Here is a 16,701-nt window from a genome sequence, read left to right as displayed (position 1 = left end):
GTTTTGCTCTGCTATGCTCTGCTCTGCTATGGTGTAGTATGGTTCCGAGTCCGTCGGCCAGCTCCTCGAGCGTTGAGGATACAGATAGAGATGGAGACGGAGGTAGACGATAGACACATACTCACTCACTTGTTTCACTGATTTGCTTGCCTGTGTCTGTCTGTGGTCTATCTCTCCATCCGTCCCAAGCTTCAATCTCTTGATCGGGCTAACACTAACTAACCAACCAACCCATCAATCGACAACTATCGAATCCAGACGACGGTTCGAGGAGATAAAGAAGAAGAGAAAAAGAAGCAGAAGGAACGAAGCAAAGCCATAAATGTCTCTAAACTCTACCTACCTACCCACACCCACCCACCCAAATCCAAAACACGACGTTTCTGCACCGAGAAAGAAACGGCGTACACTTGCACTCACCCAATCCCATCCCATCCCACTCCAATCCAATCCCGTCCCACCCTTTAAAACCATACCAATGAAATGAGAAATCTGTAAAAGAAAGTCCACAAAGATCCAAACAAACAATGGCATTATCTTCTTTGTAGAAAAAAAAAAAACCCAAAACAAGATTGAAAATGCCCCTTTTCCATCTCACTCACTCACTCATTCACTCATCTCAACTCACTTGAGCCCCCTTCGTTTCGTACGTTGGTTTCTTTCCCTAGCACACATATATCTTTCTCGGCCCTTTCGCTTCTCTCAAGCTATCAGGAAGCCAGATGCAAGAAACCGTGCATAAGTAGTCTTCCCAACCCCGATGCCGCCCACCACTTGGCATTCGGAAATCCTGTTCAGTGCCCTTCTATCGTGGAAACAACAAGACAAAAGTTCCAGTACCAGAGAAGAGAACGTGGAAAACAAAACGCAGCGCCCAAAGTACAGAGAAACAGAACAATCGCAACCTTCGACCCTGTCTTCCTGAAATTAAAGCTGTGGATTTTGTTCGGCAAGAGATAGATAGCTGGAGAGCCCATCTAGCTACCAGCCCTATCAACCAGGTGATCACTCATACCATAGATCGATGTTAACTCCCGCTAGCGCCCAGAAAATGCATGCTCGGCCCTTCCTACTACCGCCTACCGTTCACCGTGACTCTGGTCAAATTCTCGTCTATCTTTTTAATCGCGCACCCAGTGGAATTCTTCGCCTAAAGTCAATGTTCATTTCCTTGTTGCTCAGCTAACATCTGGTAACCGGACTGCGATATCCCCGGATTGTGTGATATAGCGAACCCAGGGTAGAGAGGGGTATTGCAGCTGACATATGTAAGTAGGATGATATTCGGGATGGGAGGGCACGTACCTTTGGCTCAATAATCTTCAAGTACCGCACTTGAATTCCACTCGTAGTGAAATACGGAATCTCAAACTTCACACTGATCGGTCTCTTGGCGCCCTTTCCACCCATTCCCCCCATACTGCCGCCAAACCCGCCCGTCATACCACCGCCGTGCTCATCGTCACCCTTCACACTCGGTAGTCCCAGCTCGGCCCTCATCAGGAACTCCTTGCTACCTCCAAATTGCTTGATCTTCCATACGATAGCGCTCTTCTCTGGCGCATAGTGGACGCTTCCAATGTTCGTTCTAAATCGCGGGGAGTCGGCATCTTCTGGCACCGGAACCGTAATCTCGACATTGTTCGCCGTGCTCCGTCGCTTAAATTGCGCCTTGGCTTTCAGCATGTACTCGATCCGACTCCCAGAATGCGACTCCACGATACACTCAACCCAGATCAACGGCTTGACTTGCGTGTTCAGGCGGTAGGACATGAGCTCGAACTCCCCGTCGGGAGGAATGAAGGAGATGGTGCGGTCATTTTCGAATCGCGATAGGCGCACACATTGGTGGAACTTGACATCTTCCATCTCAATAGCCTTTCCTCTAGTCGCCCGGCCGGTGGTCTCGAACATGACTTTGTCGTTGAGACCTAGACGGAGTTCGGGCATTCCAGACAGATAACACTTCATCTTGATTGCACCCAAAATCTCAGACCGCAGTACATTGCCGTTCGAGGAAACGAGCAGGTTGAGGGATTCGACGACATCGAGGAAGACCTCGTTCTTACGGTATCTGATCCCTTCCGATCGCCAGGAGACGGCATTCGTGACTGCAATAGGCGGCCGTGCTTGGACCTCCAGCTTGTGCGATTCCTGTGTAATGTATTCTTGTAAGATCTTGGATTCGGTGGTCTGCGGGTGTCCAAAGTCCATCATCTCGTCGAGAAGTTCGTAGATGATGACGAAGTTATCCCGTATCGATTCCTCCTCTAGCTCTTTGAAGTACTCGGTGAACACCTCGACAATTTTGTGCAGGAAGAGGAGGATCTCGGCGGCGTTGGTGTTCCGTTTCGTGAGGGCAAGGAGGTAGAGGTTGTTGTGTCGAATGTAGAGGTACTGAGAAGGTTAGGAGCGGCCTCGACACAGCAGGTGTGACATACGTTGATGCCTTCGTCTGAGAAACATGGCGGGACCGAGGAGCTTTCTTCTTCTGCTTCGCTCAGGAGTATGGGGAACTTCTCGACGGCGGACATGGGAATGTCTCCTCTGTAGTTCCTTGCCAGAAGGGTCTACGAGTGTCATCAGTACCGCCCTGAACATTGAATTGTTTGGCTGGGCATCTGGTTGGGTCAGGGGCAATACCTTTCCCTTGAGGTCGAGGAAGAAGAGCGCAGAGGCCATGGTGGAAGTATAGAGCAGGGTAGGGTAGGGTAGGGTAGGGCGAGGAGAGGGTGCTCCTTGGTGAGATTGGAGAGCGGGAATGGCCGCTGTTTAATGGATCAGGTTCGTGGCAACATCCGTGTTGGCGGCGAATATTAGTTCGGGGTCGGATTATGGGAATGCGTGGTGGTGGTCGTCGTCGTTGTCGTCGTCGGTGCTCTAAGTTGACCCCACGTAGCCGTTGCGGTTATGCCTGGAGCTCCCAAGTCGCTTGGGAGTGAAGTTGAAAGGAAGGCTTGAGCTCGGAGCTAATCCAGATTGGTAACTAGCGCCTTTTGGATCCGTATAAGAAAATTCTCCGCTTAGGGGTAATTTTCTTCCTTTTCTTTCTCCATCGCGCCCTTCTATAGACAGTGCTACTCAACAGCACCACCGGCCTGCCGTTATGGCAGCGCCAATTCTGCTTTCAATTGATGAGGAAGTGATACTGCGGCGCGGAGACGGAATATTGAGGAACCATAAGAGCTGGCCGAGCATTTCGCAATCAACGAAGCTGTTGCTTGGGTGGCGTCAGAGGGTCCATACAGATAGGAAGAAGCTGCGGCTGATGGAAGGGGAGGAGAGGAGTAGGAGGAGGGGGAGAAGAATATATTTAAAATTATTATCATTATCATCGGTATTGTGATTAGTGTTGTTATTCTCTGCAAAGTTTGGGCTAGTCTGGCCGTCTGTATTTATTTGTCTATTCATCGATTTATTTATTGTCTAGCATCCCATCCATCTTCATACAAGTTGCGAAGTACTTTTTCCTCATCTCATGTCATGCTCTGTCGTGACCGACTGACCGCTCTCCACACGTGATCTCGTCCTATCATCAGATCACGCGCCAGCTTGCTGTCTGTGCATGTACCGGTACTCGTAATTACGTTCCGGGTTGTCGTTTGGCCAGTGATTTTTAATGCCTCGAACATAGTAGATCATGTTATTGTATGCCTCAGCCCTCTACCATGTTCGAGGCATTAAAAATCATTGATCCTTGTCGCTGTATTAGCACGTGCTCCCAACAACTGTGATAAGTAATCGTCGGCACCGATGTCTCGCATGTGACGAATATCGTCTGACCGATAGAACTTTTACCCTGACAATTGCCCTGCCACTGTATACAACACCGCAACTTTTCCTGACTATACCACATCCACACCCACATCCAATCCACATCCATATCCACATCCACATCCACATCCACATCCACATCCTCATCCCCATCCCCATCTCCATCCCCATCCCCATCCACATCCACATCTGTATCCCCCCTATCCCGCGAATGCTGTGCCATCCGCCGGTCCCTCCTATACGCCTGTTCCCTCAACGATAGATACAGTACTTATCTACCTACCGACCTCTTCGACTCGCAGAACCTCGGCGCAACCCCCTTCCCCTGCGACGGCCATGGACCAGATGGAGCCGGAGCCGGAGCACGACCACGACCACGACCACGACCACTATCATAAGCATCCTCCCCCCTCCTACTCCTGCTCGCCCTCCTCATCCACGCAGTCTCAGTTCCGTCATCACGATCCTCAGTCTCTGGCCTTTCCTCCCGTCCCGACCGCACCCATCCACCATGAGCGCACACTACCGCCGCTGCCGCTACCGCCGCCCCTTGCCCCAGCAGAACAACGATGGCGAGCAGAAGAGTATCGCTCTATCTGGCCGTCCTCGAATCCCTTGGCTGCCTACTATCAGCCAGGACCCTCGGCTCTGTCGCCAAAAACACAGACTTCAGTAGGCCTGGACTCGCCGAGGACTATGGATCTTGAACCGCCAGATAGTAGGGGGAGACGGGGTGGGAGTGTCCTGTCGATCGACGATCCGGACGTTCGACTCGCAGCTGAAGCGCTGGGAGACCTCAGAGCTGGTACGTAGATATCAGGGCACTCCACTTCGCGATCCTCGGTTGATTAACACACGAGACAGACTTCATTGGATCACCGCACCGGGACAACACATCACTACCATCCTCCTCCCCTCGAACCTTCCCCTCAGGAGGTGCACAACCCGAACCGCTCCTCTCTCTCCTCACAACCTCTCACCCTCTACTCGGCACAGCAATCGGCGGCTCTCTATCCGCTTACTCAGCCTCCAAGAATTATAGTCCGCGCTTCAAATCAAGCGCCGAATACGTTGAGCGAAGGTTCAGCCCCGTAGTCAACACAGTCGGCTCAGTCGGGCGCATGACAGGCATGGAAGGACGAGTCCGCTGGTTCCTAGGTGGCCGCCGACCATCTCACCCCCAACCCTCCGATGCTGAGTATGGTTCCGAAGGCTCTAACAAGCGGCGCAAGGTCGCCTCGGAAGACGTCGACATGGACCGTAGTGTCCCTCATGATCCATACCCTGTCAACAGACAAGAACCCCAACACAGACAACGCAGATCCAGCCAAGGCTCCACGGTCGAGAGTCTGCCCGCCTACGACGAACATCGTAGTCCCAGCTACGAAGCGAATGCGCTCGTACCGACACAACCGCATGGTGAGCCGAGCTCCCCAGGCAGCTCCTGGCAATCGCGGCTCGTTATCTCTACCAGCGGCCTCAGCGTCGCCATGAGCGAAGAGTCGCTCCGCAGCCTGAAATATTGTCTCGGCTGGCTACGCTGGGCAAACGAACACATAGGAAAAGTCATCATCGCTCTCAAAAGCGTACTCGAGCAATACGAGAATGGGCAACGGACAAATACGTCCGGCAGCATAGAAAGTGGCGATAACTCTGGTCAGCTCATTGTAAGTAGTGACGCCGAGCGCTCAGTTCTCAGCGCCAAGATCGTCGAGCTTAAAAATCACCTTTTGAAGACGTTGAAAGACGCCGTAGACATAGTGTCTAGGTACGCCGGCGGCGCCCTGCCCGAGAATGCTCGCATCCTCGTGCGTCGCCATCTCACATCTTTACCTCGACGCTTCCTGCTCGCGACCTCGCGCACGGCAGAGGGTGCGCGGAGCGCGGAGACGAAAGTCACGCAAAGCGCTAATCGCGCATTGGTCTTGGCGAAAGAGGGCCTCGATATGATGGCCCAGGTATCCGGTGTGCTGGATGGCACCATTGTCAGCGCGGAGGAGTGGTGCGAACGTCTTGGGCGGTCGAAGCGTGAGGATGCGGAGAAGGAGCCGATGGAAAAGTCGCCTGCGGTTTTGCCTCCTATGCAAGACAACAGGTACACGAATGAGAGTCTGGGGCAGTTACCGGATGTGAAGATGGGTTGAAAATTCGCCCTTGCACTTCTCATCTGTGCGACACGATCTCGTCTGTTTGGTACGAAAACTGGTCTTGCGTATGTTTGGTTTGGTTTGGTTTTGGAGTCGCTGGAAGGAATGGTGTGTAAGGATCCAACGGTGACGACGATGATCAGAATTATTAGGATTTGGTATGATCGCATTGGACGAAAGGAGTCAACAGGAGCTACGAACGCTGCTGTTTTATGTGTGCTTGAACTCGGCTTGGTCTGTCTATACTGACCGACCGACTTGTTGATATTGAAGCTTGGAAAGCCCTCATCGGATATTATTTGTCTGCTTTTTATATACCATTCAAACTTGCAGTTGGGAAGGCTTCGCGGGTTACAAAAAAAAAATAGGATACATAGAAACTAAAGTCAAAAAGGTAAAATGAAATTATAAAAATTGACTTGTACATGCAATACGACATTATTGAAATTTTATTGTAATTTTAGATGCTTGCTTGCTCTCTTACCTACTCGCTCATCTCTTTCTTTCTTTTCTGTATTTTGAACCTCGATATTTGGAAGGGGGGGGGGCGGGGGGAGGAAGGCTTGGTTTATCTCACTCAGTCAGTCAGTCAGTTGGTCAGTCACCAAAAATCACTATAAACGAAACCTCTATTCGGATTCTATAAGCTAGCCAGCTATCAGGCCGCGCTTGGAGCTCCTGCCACCCTCCATCCAAGTGAGTTCAACAGAGAGGGGCTAGCCAGCCCCCCCCCCCCCCCCCCCCCTCCCCCCAAATTTTTTTTTAAGTCGGTCACATCCTCTCCTATCTTATCTTGCCGTATCGTGACGAGTAATCAAAACTACCTACTGCCTCTAAACGTGTGAATCCTACAGCAAGAAGAAAAGCCGACGAGAAGGGAAAAGAAAAGAAAAAAAAAATCCGTCCTCTCCTCTCCTCTCCTCCTGGACCTACGCAAGCCGGTAGGTATATCTCAGCTGCAACTGCATAGACAGAAGCAAATTTAGCAGAGGAGACGCCCACGGCACATATTCTAGAGTTGACCTCATGCCTTATTTTCCAACCTGGGAGTCTGGGAGATGATGCTTGAGGTACCTATCTGTCTATCTATCTATCTATCTATCTATCTATCTATCTATCTATCTATCTATCTGTTGATAGTAGTGGATACCTGATTAAAAAAAAAAAAAAACTCGTGCTTTCTCGAGCGAGATTGCTGCTCTTTCCATGTAGAGGGCAGAGAGCAAAAGTCTATATAATTTGACAATATTAGGTGGTGGGAGAGGGAGAGGGAGGTAGAAGGGGGGAGGGGAGTGTATATATATATATAAGAGGGAACTTCTAAGCCGGCCCCCATCAAGTTATGATTTTATGCTCCCTCAACTTTCGATCCCCATCAGAGATGCAGCCTGCAGCCTGCTGCAGACCTTGTGTGTCGCGTTGGTTTGGTCAGGTCACAGAAGCAGGATGGATTTTGGCCGGCTGGCTGGCTGTCGCCGAAGGCTGCAAGACTGCAGCGCTTCGGGGAAATGGGGTGGTGGCTGAATAGACAGACGGCTGGCATTCGATATGGCGAGGTTGTTAAATGAGGAGGAGTGATTACCTATTGGAATGGTCAGACGAGCTCTCTCTTCGCAGGGAATAAACAGGTGGCGATGGGGATTTATGCGAAATTTATATTGACCTTGACCTCGTTTGTGCGAAGAGAGAAGATGAGCGGTAGGCTATGGAGCTTAACCGGCCCAAAGCACTCCGCGTGCGAAAAAGATAGCTTTGTTTTTGCCCCGTCAAGGAATTCGCAAGTATCAGCGCTCGACTCTTCTATAGAATTAAAAGCTATTATTGCTTTATCACACGTGAATCACAACAGAATATAATCGTCTGCTCAAAGTAATCTGTAAACATCAAAATAAAGGTCTCGCTTAATTAGCAACCCTCTCTCTCGCACTCGCTTAGCTCGAAATCCACACACCAAATTTTCCCTCCATCCCCCTGTTATGGAAAAACCAAAAAAATTATTCAAAATAACTGTTGAACAGGAGGGGATTCGAACCCCTGCGGGCAGAGCCCATGAGAAGACACCAACTTTTGGAAGCTGACAAGATCAGATCTTGAGTCACACGCCATAACCACTCGGCCACCTGTCCAGTACAACCAATGAAGGAGTATTGATGTCTGTCTCGTTGGTGGGTGAATTAATATTGTAAAAACAAAAATTTCGCGGGAATTTTTGGGGCCGGGCCGAATAGCTATCTCACCGCTTTATGGCATAATCGTGAGGAGACACTTGAAGCTAATGGTGGGAGTTGACCTCGCAAATTTTGGGGGCATGGTTATAATCTGTTTTCAGGCTACAGCAGATGGCTCTGTCGCTGACAAGCCATCATCAACTTCACAATCTGAATTAAGCGGAGGTATGCATATATGAAACACTGGCTTGAAAAAAAATAGGTGTAGCTTGTTGAGGTTACGGACTTATCGGCTATGCTACAATTTAACGTGACATACTTACTCCTCTTATCTTACACTGCAGATGTTCTTTTTTTTTCCCTCCTGGGCTTGCTTAACCATTAAATTGATAATCTTATGACCAGGATCGGGGTTTCGTAGAAGGTTGACCCTTTTGGGCTCCCAAAGACGCCACATCCCTTTGGACTTCTCTGCTGAGGTGATACTTGGAACCGAGGCCATGATGCGTGGAGCTGCTTGGATTAATTTGTCGTAAGTCAACCGAAGATTCGGGTATCCCATAAGCGCTTTAGCTCCAAAAGACAAATTGAAATGTCCTTTTGCTGACTCCCTATTTTAGAGGACCATGACCAGTAACGCGTCAACCACTACTTTAAAATGTAGTAGGTCGATGGAGCCAGCGGTGCTTTTGTCCTTGGGCGCATAACAAGGACCCTGGGGACTTTACAATTGCTGAGTACATCGATTGTGCCGCTCTTACGGGGAGGTCTTGTCTTCGAGACTTGCGATGTTTTTGCAGACATTTTTGCCAATCAGCATGATCTCCACCTCGATATGGGCAGCTCCAGAAGAATTCCCTGCGCGCGATACTGCCGGTGCTTTCAAATACAATCTGCCTCAGACCTGGATTCTTGGTACGATCGATACTCTTGCGGCTCGTACTCGCAGTGTCCGGATGATCAGAAGGCATTTTATAGCGTTAATGAACTCCAGGTTGTTTGCGCCTGGAACATCTTCAATGCTCGCGACAGAGCTTGGAAGCGTCTGGTCAAATACATACATCAGCATGCTCAGCTCAACCATTAGAGCTCTGTCAAAACAGTTAACATCTCCAATAGGTCTTAGAACCAGAACTTGGTTCTGATTCTAACCTCTGGAAGAGAGCATTGGCGACGCTTTCGAGCGAATGATGGATCTAGCCAATGCTTCGAGTATGGTCAGCGGGAACACTTGCACCGAAGAATACTGACGCTCAAACCAACGACTCATCTCAAAGGGCACGGAGTAGTTGCACTAGAGCTCCGTGAAAAATATACTGGCCTTTCGGGAAAGGTTTCCTCAGTCTTAGAGACATCATCCAGGACATTGCTGGGACTCCGAGCACCGTCATTTGCCCTAGTTTGATTGCAGTAGCTATCCGCCGAGGCTATCTCTTTGCCCAAGTGGACCAATAACTTGATAGCTGTGCCTGCATCGTCGGTCTCATGGGCAATCGCATGTCTGATCTCTCCTCGCGCAAGACTATCGAGCCTGAAATGGATCTCGCGGGAGTGGTTGCTTGCTAACTAATTCGTCGGCTATGTGGCCTCTCTTCTTCAAGACTGACCTCCATTCTGGCCAGCTTCGATTTGATTGCTGAGATGTCTTTCAAGGTGGTGCCATGGGCGTGAGAGACGTGATGGACTGGTAGTTGGGATTGGGCTTCCGGGTTACTTTCATAGTTGCTGAGAAGGCGGTCGAGTTTTTGGAACGAGAATAGGAAATTGGAAATTGTTATTTTTTAGGGGATATGACTGCCGCTGGATTATTACATAGTTTGTCTTGCAGTTTCCGCTGGCGATATATTCTGGGGCAGAAACCCAACGTTACTGTCCTGAGCAGCACCACGTGAATAAATGCAGCCAGTGCACTCACCGCCCGCCTGCTTCGCGCGGCAGAACTTGATATTTTTCAAGCCCTCCAAATTATATTAATTACCCCACCAAGGCTGGATGATCTCGACAGACACTATCATTTCTCTCCGCAAGAATGGCTACTCTCAACTCCAAAACCGTCCATAGTCTTGTTCTTGACTCCGGCCCAATAATCAAAAACGATCCTCATGTCAATACCCTCCTAGGCCGAGCTGAGAACATCTACACGATCCCCGCCGTTATCGATGAAATCCGCGATGCAGTAACGCGCGCCCGAATCGAGAGCACCCTGCTGCCTTTCCTTAAATTACGATCGCCGAGACCTGCGAGCGTGAAGGTTGTCACGGATTTTGCGCGGAAGACGGGCGATTTGGAGGTGCTGAGTAGGCCGGATGTCCAGTTGATCGCCTTGACTTATGAGCTGGAGTGTGAGCGAAACCATGGAGATTGGAGACTCAGGAGGGAGCCGGGGCAGAACGGCTTGAACGGAGAGCCACCTAAGAGCTTGGAGGAGGGTGCTGTGAAAAATGACGATGTCGAGTCTGCAAAGAAGCAGAATGTGCCTGCTCCTATGCCAGAGACGAGAGGTGCCTGGGGAACAAAAATTCCAATAGCCGAGAACAGCGAACCAAAGTCGATAGATCACGTACTTGCAGGAACCCATCTTTCTGATCCACAGGTACAATCTCCAGAGCCTATCGTCGAATGTACACATAAGGAACAAGCACAGTTATCCCAACAAGAAACCACAATCACGGATCCGGAAACTACGCCAGAGGTACAGGCACCAGAGCCCAGTGTAGGGGTACCTACCGAGCCAGTCAGCCAGCCAGAGTCCGAAGTCGAGGAAGTGATAGAGTCAGACTCAGAAGGCTCTGACGGCGAAGGCTGGATTACCCCTTCCAATATCAAGAAAGTGCAGGCAAAAGCGGAAAAGAACTTCAAGACAAACGACAAGGAGGATCAAAATATGCAAGTCGCAGTCATCACCACCGACTTCGCCATGCAGAACGTCATCCTCAGAATGAACCTCAACCTCCTCTCATCTGGTCTTCAAAGAATCCGACAACTGAAGACCTGGGTGCTGCGTTGCCATGCCTGCTTCGCAATCACAAAAGATATGTCGAGACAGTTTTGCCCGAAATGTGGGAAGGATACTCTGATGCGGACATCGTGCTCTACAAATAAGGATGGGAAGGTTTTTGTTCATCTGAAGAAGAATATGCAGTGGAATACTCGAGGCAATGTTTACAGTATACCTAAGCCAGTGGCGGGCACCTCGAACGGGAAGTTGGTTCAGGGAGGTGGAAAGGGCGGATGGGGCCAGGGGCTGATTTTGGCTGAGGATCAGAAGGAGTATGTTCAGGCTATGACTAGTAACCAGAGGAAGAAGGAGAAGGACCTGATGGATGAGGATTTTTTGCCTGGGCTTCTTTCGGGCGATAGAGGGCGGACAGGTGGCAGACCGAAGGTTGGAGCTGGCAGGAACGTCAATTCCAAGAAGAGACATTGAATTTATGGAATTTTGGCATATGGCGGCGTTCAAAATATGGAGCGTTCACATGGAGTCATTCTGGAGGCTTGGTTCTGGTCCGTATATTTCTTGCCAATGAGAACAAAAACTCCTGGCTTGAGTTCCCCCAAGACGACAGTGCTGTTTAGAGAGTGGTTAGCTCATGACACTGGTCCACTTGCACTCGTAACACAGAAGTCAGCCAAATCTCTATAGATTGACAATTTCTGATTTTTGATTTCCAGCACACGTAGCCAAGGCGAAACTCCAACGCCCCAGGATAGTCGAAAGTTTTCCGCCCATCCCAAACGCCTGCATTACGCCCTACAAGCACTGCGAACGCAAAAGCCCGCAGTAACCCTCTCCAATCCACCATTATTCCACGGGCCCTTGGTCCACTCGATGCCATTGTCACAGCTTCCACCCTCTTCTCCCTAGCACTCCACCCCACGTCCTTCCCTCTACTGCCCCAGAACCTTGAGATCCTCTGCGCAGAAAAACCCGTCAGCAAACCTGTCCTCCAAATCGCAACGCGCAACCAGGTATAGAGGGGGGAGGGAGGCAACGCACTCTGCTGCGTCATCAGCAGCCCGTATCTCTTCTTCAGCGTGACCCGATGTCTGCTGTACTTATCGTCGGGGGAGAAGCGGGCCGGGTGCGCAGACTTGGTGACCGCGCCCGAGACGACCTTCTTGAGGGTGTACACGCGCTTGCCGGCGTCGTCGATGGTGAACATGAGATGCATGTTTGCAGTTTTCCGTTTTTTTTTTCCCCTTTTCTTTTTTTGAATTTGAGAAATTGATGTTCGAGTTTGTGATTTAGGGGGGAAGAGGCAGAATGGGTGGTCGAGAGTCGATGGTAGAGATGGTGTTTTTACGGATAGGTATCTTTGTCGTTGGAGAAGTTTGGGAGTAAGGAATTAGTTTTTGTATCTTTTTTTGATTTGGGGGAAGTTTGGCGATTTGAGCTGCAGAGTGGAGTGGACGCTAGTCTGTTTTTGGAGCTGGTGGGATTTGGCTGTGCTATAGCTCGGGTGGAGCATCGCTCCTCTCTTCAATCAACACCTCTGACCCACCTCTCTACAACCTCCCTGTTTTCGTCCGAATCTGACATTCCCTCTCAAACTCTATACTCTGCACTTCTAAAGCCTGAGTTCTCATGCCTTGTTCGCTGCCATGTCCGATATCATCTATCGCGATGTTCCTTGCACATCTTTTGAGAAGCTTGGCTTGAACGAAAGCAAAGCCAGAGCTGGAACCTCAAAGATTGTGATGCTTCCAAGTCAAAGAGTTGCTGTTTCCTGAGAGCTTCTACTAGATGCCGTCTACAGCATCATATTCCTTTCTGGTAGCCATCTCTCCCAAGTCAAAAATCGACCGCGAAACGGTATGATTAGCAAAATTTATTTGACTATTTTGGAGAAATCGTCAAGTTGACGCAATTCGTCGAGATCCTCATATTTTACGGAGGCAGAATTGCAAATTAGGGAGACGCAAGTATATGATGCTTCCGAACTCCTTAATCGGATCTAAGGAACATACTAGTTCCCCAGTATCTCACTCAGGATCCGCAATACCTGTCTCCCCGCCACTACCTTGACCGTTTCTGGAGGAGTCATTGTCGTGCTTTGAGTGAAGCTGCTGTTATTCTGGACTGTCAGAATATGCCACAGCAACGCCCACATTCGGTTCAAGATGCCGGTTTCTTCGTTTATTTGGCAGGATTGCGTTTCAAGAAGTAGTTTCGTGTTTCAGCACTTCTACTTGAATCTTTCAATTCCGATATCAATTTGTCCTAAAGGTCATATTGCCATGACTTTCCCTCTCGAGGAACAGGTGCATTGGAGCGAGGAATCAAGAGTCCGTGAACTGTTCCTCCCATAGTCCTAGTCCCGAAAATCCCTGTGGTCAACTTACGAAGCTACGTCTTGCTTGCCAGAAGCTACCAGTTCTGCCAGCATCTCCTCGATTTTCCTATGTGCCTCCTCAGGAGTTGGATCTGGCATCGACGGAATCTCGCCGCGACGACGATCGCCAACATATTCACCCCGCTCGTCTCTCTCCTCCAGGCGAATATCAACGGGGCTGCGAGTCCTTCTCCTCCTTCTATCACTTGGAATTCGACCATGCTTCCTGAAAGGATCGGTAATCCTATTCGGATAGGTCATGCCTTCTTCCCGGGAACTTTCCGCCTTCAAGACCACCATCTGGTCCGAGTTATTCTGCTTCCCCATGAGCCAGCTCATCCAGGACTGCGGTTGCCGAGGCATGATCGGAGTAGTGGGCTTCACATCGATCAACTTCCATGTGCGGAGGCGCCTGCTGACACTGGAAATCCTCATACGTTCCTGAACGAGCCACTGGATCTCACGATAGATACTATTGGGCAAATTTGCGAGTCTCCTTTCCAATACACCTGCCCCGATCTTCGAAGCTTCGTACTTACTTTTCATTTTCTCCTGGGAGCAAGGCATGCCTTCGACAGAATAGACCTCGTCGTTAAGATGCTCGCTCACTCTCAGGCCGAGGAATGTCCAGTTACGTTCCATTCGTCGAGTTTGTCCTTCAATCTTCCGGATGATCCATATCTCGTAGATTTCGTTACTCTCGATAAAAGCACTACTGTACACGCTCGGTCAGCATATCCGTGTAAAAAAGAAGAGAGGTTGATCACGAGTAACTCACTCTGACTCAAAGGAATCGAATGAGCGCCAGCTCAGAGCATCGTCGTCAATCCGCCGGTTCGGTCGAGGAATAATGACTACTTCGTCCATCTTCTTCCCTGTGTCCGTAAGATCATCGCCAGCCTTCCATCTCTCAGCCAATACCTCAAGTTCTTGCTTCCGGAACTCCAGCTCGCCCGAAAGATCAACAACTCGACTCGTCAGTTTCTTCATCGTCGCCTTCTCTTCCGCGCTCAAAGTACTCCTAAAACAAACATCAGCGTCGCTATTCTCCACGCTTTATTCAACGTCAAAAACTACTCACTCGCTCTCCATTCTCTTCAAAGCCAAATACCGAATCGCCTTGGCTACATGAAAGACATGTCCCTTCAAGGTCTCCAGATACCACACCAACTCATCTGTCGTCTCATACCCACCCAATACCCTCACAAACCTCACACACCCGGCATGATTAAAGGCATTTGGATTTCTCGGCCTGACTACTGACCTCCCACCTCCACCCACACGTTCCAGATCCTCCCACTCGTCACCATATTCCTTCTCGGCTTCCACACCCTCCTCCAAGGCCCTGCCCACTTTCTCGAAAATTGCATGCAAGCAGGCGATGAGAGGTCTGGTCAAGGAATCATCGTAATTGGTATTGGGCCCGTATTGGGAGATGGTGGAATATAAGGAGTGGAGATTGGTGGCTACGAGGGTTAGCGCTTGCGAGAGGTCGGCGAGGCTGTGCGGGGTGGTGGAGTATTGTGCGATGAAGTTGATGATTTCCGTGGAGGTTTCGGAGCCGAGATTTGCAGTGAGGAGGATGAAGTCCTGGTGTGTTTTGACCGGAGTCTCCATTTCTTTTTATTCGTTCGATCGTTCGGCTTTGTTCCCTTCTCTGATTTCGCGTCACGAGCACGATAGTCGGACGTTCGAGATGACGTTAATTCGCCAAGTTGCTTTCTCGGTATTTTGATACTCTCGCTAACACACAGCTCCTTTCTCGTTTCTCTGGATTCTCTCACCGTTCTCGATAGGCACGCAGCGCATATATATGTACATTTATATCTATCTCTCTCCATGTTCAAGTTAGGCTGCAGTCAGCATCTCGTGAATCATCAGGCAAGACCGCTTCAGCTCCGATGCCACGCATGAAGCCACGTCGGAACGTGACTTGTCCAACCCATCCATTTGCGTGCCAAGTGGTCAGCCCTTCTTTGCCAGGATACGGAGGACACTGCGTAACACAACGCCGGCTCTCATGGCTGGCTCTCCGCACCTCGACGAATCACTGGATAGCAACTACTACCTTGCTCTGTGGCGTCCCGCGTTGGCGAGAGGCCGCAGGGCTTCTCTTTCTCTCACTCCGAGTCCTCAAGTAAGACCTTTCTCTCTCGGGACTCACCTCTGCTCGGTCATTTCGAAATCACCTCTCGCACGTATCATCAGACTGCACAAGCGTGTCACCGGAATCTGCGCGGGCTCCGTCGTCCTCGACTCTCCGTCATCTCTGTGGGGAGTTTGAAGAGGTCTGGCCGTGATGGTTCTGCGGGGACGAGTCGGTGCGAGCTTCCACGGGGCGGGCAGCAATTTAGGAGGCGTCGAAAGGGGATGATGGGTTTGTGGTATTAGCAATGTTGTTGGGTTTTCTTTTGCTGTCTGTGGCTAGCGCTGACTCTTCTCTTGCCTGTGAAGGAGTTTGGATAGGAAAGGGGAGTTCACTGGCTGTTTTTCTTGCGCACGATGTATCTGGTGGTTTTCTGATCTGTCTCTCTCTCTGTCGCCTTTTTCGTCGAGACTGAGGGGGCTGGGCTGGGCTGGAATGGGCTGGAATGGGCTGGACTGGACTGGACTTCTCGCGTACTGGATAGGGGGGGAGAGATAGAGAGAGGGGGAGAGAGAGAGAGAGATTGCTCTAGGTATGTATATTGCTGCAGGTATGTATATTGCTCTAGGTATATATATTGCTCGAGGTATACAAATTGCTCGAAGTATTTATATTGCTCGAGGTATATATCATACGAATGCCTGTTTTCATTCGCAGCTCCCGATCCCCGGCGTGACTACATTCTGGATCAGTCTCGAGCGCAAGGCATGCTGTGTTATCACAGCTCCTCACGCTCAGCAGGGCAGCAATTATATGCGTTACAAGGTCGCGACCCTTTACCTCGTGCGCCCCTTTCTTTGCATTACTGTATTGACATGGCGGGAAGTCGGGCCCAAGCCGAGCCAAGTAGGCCTCTCAAGGCCTCCCAAGGCCTCTTTTTACTTTCTTGTGGCTGCGACAGGTTTCACAAAGACAAGACCCAAGACCCAAGACCCAAGGCCAGCAGCAACCGGCTTCTCGCGAATATGTACCGACCGGCGACCAGATGTGGATGATCTTGCCGCAGTTCCTCCCCCCCCCCCCTCTCCTCCCTTTTCCCTTTAATTTTTATCTTCTTCTTCTTTTTCTTTTTCTTTTTCTTCTTCTTCTTCTTTTTCCCCATACACTTTTTTTTTTCATAAACGTTCCCTGAA

At 50.1% G+C, this 16,701-nt stretch overlaps 5 protein-coding genes across 5 annotated transcripts; 2 read left to right on the top strand and 3 right to left on the bottom strand.

Moving 5' to 3' along the window:
- Positions 1-1,178: 1,178 nt before the first annotated feature.
- Positions 1,179-2,682, bottom strand: L3040_002733 (uncharacterized protein; the record flags this gene model as incomplete). Its single annotated transcript, XM_007296317.1, has 4 exons — positions 1,179-1,259; positions 1,306-2,397; positions 2,442-2,570; positions 2,644-2,682. 4 exons carry the CDS (start codon positions 2,680-2,682, stop codon positions 1,179-1,181), a joined length of 1,341 nt encoding a protein of 446 aa, XP_007296379.1.
- Positions 2,683-4,110: 1,428 nt separating this feature from the next.
- L3040_002732 (uncharacterized protein) lies at positions 4,111-5,918 on the top strand (the record flags this gene model as incomplete). Its single annotated transcript, XM_007296318.2, has 2 exons — positions 4,111-4,579; positions 4,639-5,918. The coding sequence occupies 2 exons, from the start codon at positions 4,111-4,113 to the stop codon at positions 5,916-5,918; spliced, it is 1,749 nt and encodes a 582-aa protein (XP_007296380.2).
- A 4,200-nt stretch (positions 5,919-10,118) lies between these two features.
- L3040_002731 (uncharacterized protein) lies at positions 10,119-11,516 on the top strand (the record flags this gene model as incomplete). Its single annotated transcript, XM_007296320.1, has 1 exon — positions 10,119-11,516. One exon carries the CDS (start codon positions 10,119-10,121, stop codon positions 11,514-11,516), a length of 1,398 nt encoding a protein of 465 aa, XP_007296382.1.
- Positions 11,517-11,977: 461 nt separating this feature from the next.
- On the bottom strand, positions 11,978-12,261 carry L3040_002730 (uncharacterized protein; the record flags this gene model as incomplete). The annotated part of the gene is made up of 2 exons (XM_007296321.1): positions 11,978-12,003; positions 12,087-12,261. 2 exons carry the CDS (start codon positions 12,259-12,261, stop codon positions 11,978-11,980), a joined length of 201 nt encoding a protein of 66 aa, XP_007296383.1.
- A 1,167-nt stretch (positions 12,262-13,428) lies between these two features.
- On the bottom strand, positions 13,429-15,039 carry L3040_002729 (uncharacterized protein; the record flags this gene model as incomplete). The annotated part of the gene is made up of 3 exons (XM_007296322.2): positions 13,429-14,137; positions 14,201-14,443; positions 14,504-15,039. The coding sequence occupies 3 exons, from the start codon at positions 15,037-15,039 to the stop codon at positions 13,429-13,431; spliced, it is 1,488 nt and encodes a 495-aa protein (XP_007296384.2).
- Positions 15,040-16,701: the final 1,662 nt, after the last annotated feature.

Source organism: Drepanopeziza brunnea, assembly GCF_022702325.1.
Source record: "Drepanopeziza brunnea f. sp. 'multigermtubi' strain 214-2 chromosome Unknown ctg3, whole genome shotgun sequence".
Classification (NCBI taxonomy): Eukaryota; Fungi; Ascomycota; class Leotiomycetes; order Helotiales; family Drepanopezizaceae; genus Drepanopeziza; species Drepanopeziza brunnea.
Note: the sequence above shows the minus strand (reverse complement) of the source record. Positions and strands in the feature narration are given on the sequence as shown.